The sequence below is a fragment of the Oryza glaberrima genome, chromosome 11, assembly GCF_000147395.1.
Source record: "Oryza glaberrima chromosome 11, OglaRS2, whole genome shotgun sequence".
In the NCBI taxonomy this organism is placed as follows: Eukaryota; Viridiplantae; Streptophyta; class Magnoliopsida; order Poales; family Poaceae; genus Oryza; species Oryza glaberrima.
In genome coordinates, this window is record NC_068336.1 from 6,511,965 (window position 1) to 6,523,350 (window position 11,386).

Below are 11,386 nucleotides of genomic sequence, written 5' to 3' on the forward strand. Positions count from 1 at the left end.
TTTCATTTGCAAAGTAAATTGCGCTCTACATGTTCCTAGCATGTAGATAACAATTTACTCGATGTATGTAGAGCGCACTAATAATCAGGATAATAATACTCGATGATAAGAGTAATAATACTGACCTTGAAGAACATGGCGAGCATTTAGCAGCTCGATCAGTCAAAGACGGAGAGGACCTTAATTATCTATTTCCATCGATTCACCGGGCCCCGTGCTCTCAGGTGTTTTAGGCCTCTCGGTCGCAGTATACTTTACCGTACACCCAGTGTTGGGTGTGCCAACCCTTTTGAAGAACAAAACCTTGGGTCTTTTTGGGTGCTTCCGAGCTTCATTTTCCCAAGTAATTATGGTTTCCATACTGATAGCTGAATCAAGAGCAACTTCCTGGAGATTTGTGTGGTTTCTAATATTAATGCCAGCAAGATCACCAAGGCGCACACAAAGCAGGTGAAGTGAAACAAGTTCTGGCAAAGCTTCCTCTTCGATTTTAGGTAGGATAGGATTAGGACTCTCCACCACTAGACATAGGCGCTGCAGGACTGGGTAATCCCCTTTTTTAATGACGAAGCCCACAAGGTTGTATTCTACCAGTTTGAGGTAAAGCAAGCAGGGTAGCTCACCCAGGCCTGATCCTGATAAATCACTCCCAGTTAGATTAGTTGATGAAAGGCACAACTCTTTGATGCCTGTAAGCGACGTAACAAACTCGGGAAATTGGCTCAGTCTGCCGTGCAGTTTCAGAGTGGTAAGAAAACCATTTGTTTCACCTAGACGACCAAGAAGATTCTCCAAGGCATTTCCTAGGTACAGTGACAGAGAACGAACGCCAACACCTGTGTCCATTTCGTACATAACCATATTTTCAATAGCCTCCTTGAGGTGGATAATCCAATCAGTGTTCCTTTCTCCAGTGGAATCACACCATATCTTGACCTTTCCCAGTCCCCTCATATGAATCATCAGTTCCGGAATTATAGAGTCTTCGTCTATAATAAATCCTGATAGAGTCTGCAGCTTACTCTTTTGTCCGATAGTTTCTTTCTTTGAGATGATATCATATATTGCCTGCAATGCATTAATACTCTTCTTTTTCCTGAGCTTGACCTTCCCAAACAGGTGAACTAGATGGGGCAGCTTTATGACTTCTATAGGCAGTGCGACTACATTTGTCTTGTTTAAATCGAGTGTATGTAAACAATGCAGCTCCTTAATCGTCTTTGGAACTTTCTTAGTAGCGCTTCCGAGGCTCAGATATTTTAGGCGCCGGAGCTTGTTCATGATGTCTTTGAGAAGATTATCACTAAAATCAGTGCATTCCATAAGATCCAAGACCTGCAGCAGTTCAAGCTTGGTAATATAAGAAATAGAATCTTTGCCACTCCCAAAGATTGTCAGAGAACGGGCACGATCTTCCTTCCTGCCCGACCAGTTGACCCTGTTGTTTTTGTCGTTCTGAATAAAGAGGTGGCGGAAGTTAGTTGGTTCTGACTGATCTGCATCAATGGACCCGATGAAGTGATCACAGAAGGATGTGTGCAGCATGAGCTCGCGCATGACAGCATAAGTTCTGCAAGTATTCACTATTGCATCGTCGCTTATATGCATCGGTTCAATGATATTCCTCTCGATTAGTTGGTTGAAGTTGTCATGTGCGACCGCCTCGTCACTTTGTTTAGGTACGTACAGACTGTACATATCCTTGAGCTACCCATCGTCTGATTAGACTGCTTCTCCTGATTTGAAAACCCTTGGGGAATCCACTCATGTATAGTAGGCAGGTCTTGCCATGGCCTGACAGATTGCCATAGTTACTCATCAGAACTCGTCGCAATTCTTGGAATGCAGATTGTTCTTCCATTTGAGAACCTAGGCTGCCACAAACTTTTGTGCAGTTTTCCCTGAGATCGTTACCCATTTTCAAATACTTGGCCACACTGACAAGAGCAAGTGGGTGGCCATCACATTTTCCCACGATTGGTGTTGCTACCTCCCTATCAAAGTAAGTTGGACGTTTCTTAAACATAGCTTTTAGCAAGGCCTTAGAATCGTTCTCATCAAGAGTTTTCATATTATAGATGTAACCACCGTCAGATCTGCAGTTGTTTGCTGCCGCTTGGCTAGTCGTCGTCACTATTATTCTACTCTTTGTTTCCTCAGGCAAGATAGAATCGTCCCACTGTTGCTCGTCGATGTCATCAAATACAACGAGAGACCTAGCAGGTAATAAACACACAATAATTTTACGGATTGCGCTAAAGAAACATGTCATCCCTGCTGTAGTCAAACTGTATATATATTAACAACTTGTCATTCACACACGGGTTGCAAGGGCTACCATATCTGATATCTTCAATCTATCTATCTATCTATCTATTACATCTATCTATCTATTATCTATCTATCTATCTATCTATCTTCTATCTATCTATTATATACTAAAAGTCAATTAAACTTCCTACAAACGCTCTCATGCCGCCACATGACGCTCTAACAATGCTCTCAAGTTGCCACATGGCGCTATAATAAAAATAGAAAAAATCATATAAATTCTAAGAAAAAAAGGAAAACATCTCACCATTGATTTTCATTAAATTTGGTGATCCATTATTTACCGCCATTAGATTAGATCTATTTAAACAAATTCCTTCCTCTATTCTCCCGTGTGTCAAAATAGGTTCGCCTGGATTAGTCTATTATAAAAAAAATTAATTCCTTCCTCTAACATAGTACAGTAGATCAAAATACGTTCGCCTCCTTGGACTGACGAGGATGTACATACGTTCGTGCCTGATGGAAAGGAACGAACCGGCCCTCGCCTCACCTCCTCAACTCTTTTCCTCTCTTAAGAGAGATAATATTTATTATTTATCACAATACATTTTAGATAACTCTAACTTTTAAATTACATATAATATTTATCTATTCACATCATATAAATTTTTTAATTAAATCAATAACATGTTGGATCGCATTATCAAGTTATAAGAATAAAAATTATTTGGGGCAATTGCAAATTTACCATTGCTTTGAATCGTTATTCCAAACTGCCACTAGAAAATTACAAAAATGCCAATAGAACTATCATATTCGAGTGGTATCCTTACAATATTAAAAAAACCAGTGGCAAATTTGCAAATGCCCCAAATTATTTTGGGTGACCTTTGCATCATATCTAACCAAAAAAAATGAAAATATTTGAAAACAAAATTTACGCCCATTGTATTATTTGCCATTAATTTAAAAAAATATGACCTATACTAACTATATTTTATATTGTAAAAGAAAATTATATTTTAGGCCGTATTTTGCATGTAATTCAAATGAACATGCAAATTATGAAAGGGTGAAAATATATATTATATCACTATATATCTGTTACCAGTTCACATATAACAGGTTATATGTTGGCGCTTTGCATGGCATTCAATTATTATGACAAATCGTAAAAAAAAATCAATGATATATCATCATATTTAATAACACGTAGGGTTCAGTCTATTCGGCCATACATGAATAACGTAAACTATATCAATCCTATATTTATCACCCTTTGTCAGTTTTATATCTTGGAGACTATATTAATGCCCTAAAACAATAGAGGGAATAAACGTCACATTTTCTTTCTCTTTGATTTCTATTAAATACACATGGTATATGGGTATTTCATACTAAATTTAGTAAATTAGGGAACACAAATCATACTAAACTTATATTTGATAATTCATGCAATAAATATATACTGTATAATAATAATTGATCTACCAAAAGTGTAATTTAGTCTATCGCGCTTAAACATTTATAGGTACTCTACACCTACTTATATTTATATAATTGCGCTCTTACTTTAAATTAAATTCACTTTTCAAACAAAATAAGAAAGCATATGAAGAGAAAAAGAGAGTACAAGTAAACGGAAGTCAGTATTTGATTAGATGAAACTGTCCTATTAGCCATATTTTTAATATAAAATATATTCAATCAATACATCCTAAAATCCATCAAAATATCTATAGCATATAAGAAAAAAATGTTGGTTAAAGTTTATAAACCCCAAAAATAAGATGTGCTAAATATTACAAAAAAGAATTTTTTAGTAATTTTCATATAATAGTTTCATATGAACCAACTCCATTTCGTGAGAATATTTTCTCATAAATTCAATAGGGCATACTTTCAAGTAATTTTAATTTAGGATTTATACATTGCGAGGGTAATTAGAGGGAAATTATAACCATTGTTCAAAGCTATCCCAAGACAAATTATTGAAAAAAAAACCAAATTTAGAATAGAGTAAAGAAATATCTAGAGAAAAAATTATCCACGCGTAAACATTTATAACAAAAATTCAAATAACATTGAATAAGATGCTTGCGCATGTGCGCGGGCTACCTTCCTAGATAAATTAAATTCTTAATTCTGATAAAAAAGGAAAAAAAATCTAGCTGTTGGTTTTCATTAAATTTGATGAACCCAATAAAAATTCATGTCTGAAAACCCGGGCAAAAAATCGTCTCTCAAAATCTGATCCTACCTGGGTCACGTTGGTAAGTATGTTACCATTTTTATAATGAGTCAAAATGACATTATTAGATTTATAGTGTTCATAGTTTTAATACCTACTGTAAATATACCTAGAAAAAGACATGTAAAAAAGATAGATTTTAATTCTATTTTTAGTTAATAAAGTAATAGAAACTAAAATAGTAACATGTAATTATATGCAAGCGTACTCTCTCCTCTTGACTTCCTCTCCTCTCTCTTTCAATTCCTCCATCTTCTAATTTTTAACTAATCAGTAAAAATGATCAATAACTACAAACAATAGAACCAACTATATTAGATTTTTAACTAATTATTATTCTTAAGATTATAATTCCTCCGTAGCGTTATGGGTTTCTCTGTATATTATTGCATATATAAGCCACACTAAGGTAGCAGTATATAGTTGTTTAAAAATTATATTTTTTATCATTAAATTTAAATTTTCGGATTCATATTAACTAGGTATTTTCTTTTAAAAAGGATAGTATAAATCACACATTTCACAAGGAAACGAGGCTTACGATACATCTTTATTAATTTATATGTAGGTTTGTAACAATTTGTGTCAATCTGAACCACCTAAAAGGAGGACTAACTTGGTGGGACAAATAAAACATATTTACTAATAATAATAGTTCTTTAGGATTTGTTTGATAAAATACTAAACATTCAATTAAAAGACAAATCACTTTACTTTTTATTTACACTTAATGTATTATACATGTTTTTCGAACAAACTAAATCAAACTTTACAATGAAGAAGAGATCATAGATAATTGTTTATAGGATGTATTAAATATTAAATATTTTTAATTGTAATGAATAGTTTGGTAAAATTAAGCAATATCAATGAAAAAAATATGGAGAAATAGTACTTTAAAAACATGGCTGGTGTCATCCAGCCGGTTGATATTTAATCTATATAAGTACGTATTTAATAAGCAATCTATAATACATGCGTGCACAAATGCGCGGGCTATCTTCCTAGTTATATACTAAAAGTCCATTAAACTTTATACAAACGCTCTCAACTTATCACGTGGTGCTCCTAAAAACGCTCCAAGGTCGTCACGTGACGATTTGATAAATCCTAAAAATTCTAATAAAAACAAAACATCTAGCCGTTGATTTTCATTTAATCTGGTGAACCCCATTATTTTCAACCATTAGATCTATCTTACAAGATTACCAAATCAACAACCATTAGATCTATCTTAGTACAAAATTACCAAATCAATTTATCTCTCTTAAAATATCCCTCGGTCCGTGTACCTGTACAGCATGTCCGTTTGTACGTACATATGATCCCACCATACTTCTTTTTCTTTTTTTTTTCTCATAATTCAAGTCCATATCACAACCATTGATTTTTCTTTAAACATGGTGGACCAATTAGATTTATTTTTTTTATTAAAAAAATTGAAAGGCCCACGAGGGCCAAGTCCCTCCCTTCCTTATGTACGTACGTATGTATATATCTGTCCCTCCACCCATTCGGTTCCCTCTCTCTATGATGTATTAGACACAAACATGTTACTATATCATAACTATCTGATTTGAATCTTATAATTATTTTTTATCCGCGTACATACATTAGATTTTGTCGTATATTGAAGGCTCAAATTAACAATATTTAACAAGTAAAAAAAATTACTTTGGACTAGCTAAGGGAATACCATATAGATTTTTAAACACCTTATTAACAACATATGTAGCTTATATTATAATAATATGAAACACAAAGAATTAATTAATAAGATTAAAATAATAAGTAGTAAAAGAAATGCATTACTTTGTTTGCTAATATTATATTTATGTTTAAATATAGATAACTCAGACCAATGAACCAATTAATTGGATCTCTCTAAAAGAACAAAAACTATCGTCCTCTCCCCTAGCCATACGTAGATGCACATATCTCCTCTCCTATCCAATTTCCTCCTCTCTAATTTTTCTATTTCTAAAATAACAACGTAATATAAAACAATCAATAATTAGATAGCTAAATGATTATAATTGTAAAAGTTATATATGATTTTAATTTTTAACTATTGTTTTATTTATAATGAAACAAATAATTCAAGATTAACCATGTTTATCTTTATAAAAAATAAAATACATCAGTTGAACATAGCCCCTATCTTTTACATGTCAACCAATAATAATAATTAAAAAAACATGTTGTAAAGCACTCTTAAGTCACCATGTCTAAAAAATTAGAAAAAAACTTAGAAATTCAAAGAAAAAAGTAAAATATTTGGCCAATTATTATTTTCAATCATTAGATTTACTTCTAGAACAAATTGTAATTAACTTTTTTATACTTTGGAACCCAAATATTTTCTTGCGCAAATACGCGTGATGGAATGAAATAGAAGTAGCTAAATAGTACGTAGAAGGAGTTAAGAATAATGCATATACAGAGAGTGGAAGAAGGCACAATGTGCTTAGATTTGCCTTACCTTTTTAGCAATAGGGAATATTAAATAGGAGCAGCAAGAGGACCATATAGCCACAAAACAATATATATACTAGAATGTGAAAAAAAATTGAAAGAATTTATTTGGTTGTTGGAACACAAAGATTTTCTAGGGTCTCTTTTTAAAATTTTATGGCAATTGGATCGGATATGCATTGTGGGCTTCACATAAAGCATTATGTAATTTAAATTTAATTAATTCATACCAAGTGAAGGCCAGCTAAAAAAATAGAGAGTGATTGGTTTCGATCACACAATTCCTAATATTTCATAAGAAATTTTATAGAAATATTTAAATCATGCAAGCATTAGTAATACATTACATTCCAGAAACAATGTTGCATGCATGTATAGTTATATTTAATTAGCCACAAATCATATTCACAATGGTTGCGTAGAGCCTCAGACACTATATATGAAACGTTCCCAAATGAATTATCTATCACATGATGCAAATATATTGGATTATACTGTATACAAGCCCGTGAATTTACCGTAGCCTTATGTCTATACAATCCATTTATTAATAAACAATGAGAATCTATACCAATCTTACTTGCTTATGGATAAACAACTTTTTTTAAAAAATGACGCATAGGGTGTAATGCTGTCACTATTTATCATATCATAAATTTGAACTAAAAATAATATTTGTATAAAATAAAACAAAAGTGTAAATTGAACCAATTGTAGAAAATCTTATAATTTCTTAGAACCATTGTGGTTCTTAATTTCCCTTAAATTGAGACAACCATACATAACCACTGTATCATTTTTAAGTGACTACATATCAATAGACTTCCCTCTATTCTATGCCATAGCAGAATATAGCTGGTTTTAAATATTATATTTCTTACTATTAAATTTGGGTTTTAACACTCGAGTTGACTAAATGTATTTAAAAATATATATAGATCACACATATTATAGGAAGCGAGGTCTAGAATATATCTACTCTATTTTTATTGAGTCATATGTAAGTACGTATAACAAATTATGTCAAATGTGAACCAATTAAAAGAAGGAATAAAACACATTTATTAGAAATAACCTTTTTTGAGATTTGTTAAAAATAAGAGCCCAAAACATTTAATTAAAATGAAAAACAACAGCTTACTTTTGATTTAGACTTAAAGACCTACGTCTTCTTAAATGATGAAGAAGATTAACTTTATATATTGGTGCTTATATAGATGAATTAAATATTACATATTATAAACTAGCAAATATCTTAAAATAAATATTTAAGCAATGGTTCATGAATGCCTGAGCGAATGCGCGGGCTACCATCCTAGTTATACTATAAATATTGACTTTCAATTATATGCTAAATACATTGGTTATTTTCGAATTATTTATAGTGGTTTAGATCTATTATATAGTCTATTAAACTTTCTACAAATGCTTTCAAGCCACCACATGTGACTCCTACAAACGCTCTAAAATAAACACATGTAGAGGTCTAATGAATTAGAATAATTTATAATAACTAGAATAGGTAGCCAGGGCATTTGCGCGGGCATGTATTATGGATCGCGTTTAAAAATCTTACACATGCAGAATATTAATTGGATGACATCTGCAATGTTTTAAAAGAATTATTTCTCCAATTTCTTCTTCATCGACATTGCTTAAATAAATTTTCCAAATTATTTGATAGCTTTTAAAATATATAATATTTAATACATCCCTACAAAAAAAATTATCTATGATCTCTTCATTGTGGAGTTAGATTTAGTTTGTTTAGAAAATGTGTCTAACAAATTATGTATATATTAGAAGGTGTTTTGTCTTGTTTAATTAAATGTTTAAAGGCTTTTTTAACAAATCCTAATGAACTATTATTGTTAATAAATAGTACATTTTTATTTGTACTATCAAGTTAGAGCCCTCCTTCTAGTTGGGTTAGATTGATGCAAGTTGTTACATGTAAATTAACAAACACATATCATAGACCTCACTTTCTTTTTATATGCATGATCTATACTATCTTTTTAAGATGAAAGTACCTAGTTAAAATGAATCCAAAAATTTAAATTTAATAGTAACAAATACAAATTCTCAATCAACGACATACTACTATCTTAGTGTGGTTTATATATGCAATAATATGTGGGAAACTTATAATGCTACGTATATGACAGATGTAAGTCCATTAATTTCTAAGCATTTAAAAACTGTTATAAAAATAGAACATGTAATGGTTGGTCCAATTTTAGTGAAAACTAAGAACCAATTTTTGTACGAACTCATTACATTTTTTTCCAAATAGTTCAATTTAGTCCCTATTGATATTTTTCTATTTCTTGTTTTATTTTATACCAGTTAAAACTTACACGTTATGGATCTTTACATTGTTGGTTTAATTATGAATATAACAATAGTTAGATTAGAAATCAGATGTGCAGCTTGAAAATTATGTATTTTATAATATGTTTTTATTATTTCTCGCTATATAAAATGTGGAGGAGAAGAGTGGAGAGCTCAAGCCGAGAGGCAAGTGGACATGTAGTTCTATGTTGTGCGCATGTGTGGGGGAGTGAAGCAGAGGATTTAAGTGAAAAACCAATGATCCAATTTTGTCCTTGGAATTTCTAAAATCTTTTTTTTGAACTTTTAAGACGTAACACATGGTGGCTTAAGATTTTACTGAAAGTATAACAATTGGTTAAAAATAATTGATCCACCTATTTAAGTGGAAACTAATGGTCATATGTTTTTTTTTAACTGTCAGGCCGTTGCCGACGTTTTATATTAAGAAGAAGGTGTCCCATTTTAAGGAGCAAACGGGACCAAACCTTACAGTGTCCAGTTAAACTAATGGTCATATGTTTTTTCTTATAATTTCCAAAGTTTTATTTTGATTTAAGACGTAAAACATGACGTGTTAAGTGTGCTATAGAAGATATACATTGATTAAGGTGATATAATACTTATTTTTATTTTTTATAATGTTTTGTTCTTTTTTGCTATCTGCATGTTACCATGTAAAGGATTGGTATCTATGTTCAAATGACGTATTTTTTATTTTTATACCGTAAAATAGGGGTAATATGGATATTAATTTTTTATTTAATTATAAATAAAAATCCAAATATACTGAAAATCATATATAACTAAAATTATAATCATTTAGCTTTATAATTACTTTTTTTTTGTTAATTAGTTATAAAATTTTAAAAGATGAATGAATTGAATGAAAGAGGAGTGATACAGAGTCGAAGGGGAGAGAGTATGCACACATATTATAAATTTTTTTATAGGTTATAGTGTTCGGAATTATTTGGTAAACGCTAAAAATTTCAAAATTTGGTTTTTCTTTGTTTTATTAAGCCAACCCGATGGGGTTGTAAGTATTCACTTGATTTGTATAGTCGCAAGAAAATTTAAACTCGCTGCGGTGAAATAAACAAAAGCCAACGTTCGAGGAAAAATAGCTAAGCAGAAGAACATTCACCTGTTGGTGTTTAGGTAGTTTGATATTTCGGTACGGAGCTGTTCGACGTCGGAGTCTCCCGTTATTCGATCTTCCAGCTTCGGAAGTCTCTTGAGCAAGTCTATCAAGAGGCCCTTGTAATCATCTTTATACTTGCACGCGTCAACCCAGGCACGGGTAGTGAAAGTCGGGCCATCTTGAAAGGAATCGTACACTTCCCTTGCGAGCCTTGTCTTCCCAGAGCCGCCGAATCCCACGATGCAGATCGCCCGCAACTGCTCTTGTTCGCTCTCGACATGGTCTACCAATATGCTTATAAGCTCCTCCTCTGCTTTCATGATGCCCGATGTCAACTGAGGCTTTGCCAGGAGAGCCCTTGATGTTGCCTTGTCTGCGGTCGATCCTGATGCCATCTGCTGGCTCATGATCTTGTTCATGTCCGCATAATCTTTTATCTGCTGACGAGTGCGCAACAAGTCGACAATTAGAGACTTGATCTCAGCTGGGAACTTTGATAAGAGTGATACATCGTCGTAGCCCTCGCAATCACAGCAAAGCAGGAACCGGTCGAGGCAATCCTCGATATCGTATGCCAAGTCGCGCAGTGTATTCATGGCCTCTATGGAATTCGGGGGGGGGGGGGGGGGGGGGGGGGGGGGCTAATGCGCGGCGACTAGTCGCGCGGCCCCCCCCGGCGTGCGACTACCTACTACTACTACTACACTACTATTACTAGTAGTACTACTATACTACTATTATAATACTACTAATATTACTACTATAATATATATATATATATATAATATTTATATATTTTTTATGTATAAAAAATATACACATATATAAACTTTATATACGTACGCATACAAAGTTTGTATACGTGTCGTATATAAAGTTTGTATACACGTATACAAAGTTTGCATGCG

General features: G+C 32.6%; 1 protein-coding gene across 1 annotated transcript; it reads right to left on the reverse strand.

Moving 5' to 3' along the window:
- Nucleotides 1–229: 229 nt before the first annotated feature.
- Nucleotides 230–11,074, reverse strand: LOC127754720 (disease resistance protein RGA4-like). Its single transcript, XM_052280285.1, has 4 exons — nucleotides 10,482–11,074; nucleotides 1,800–2,216; nucleotides 363–1,690; nucleotides 230–252 (listed from the first exon to the last, which is right to left on the reverse strand). Exons 1-4 carry the CDS (start codon nucleotides 11,072–11,074, stop codon nucleotides 230–232), a joined length of 2,361 nt encoding a protein of 786 aa, XP_052136245.1.
- Nucleotides 11,075–11,386: the final 312 nt, after the last annotated feature.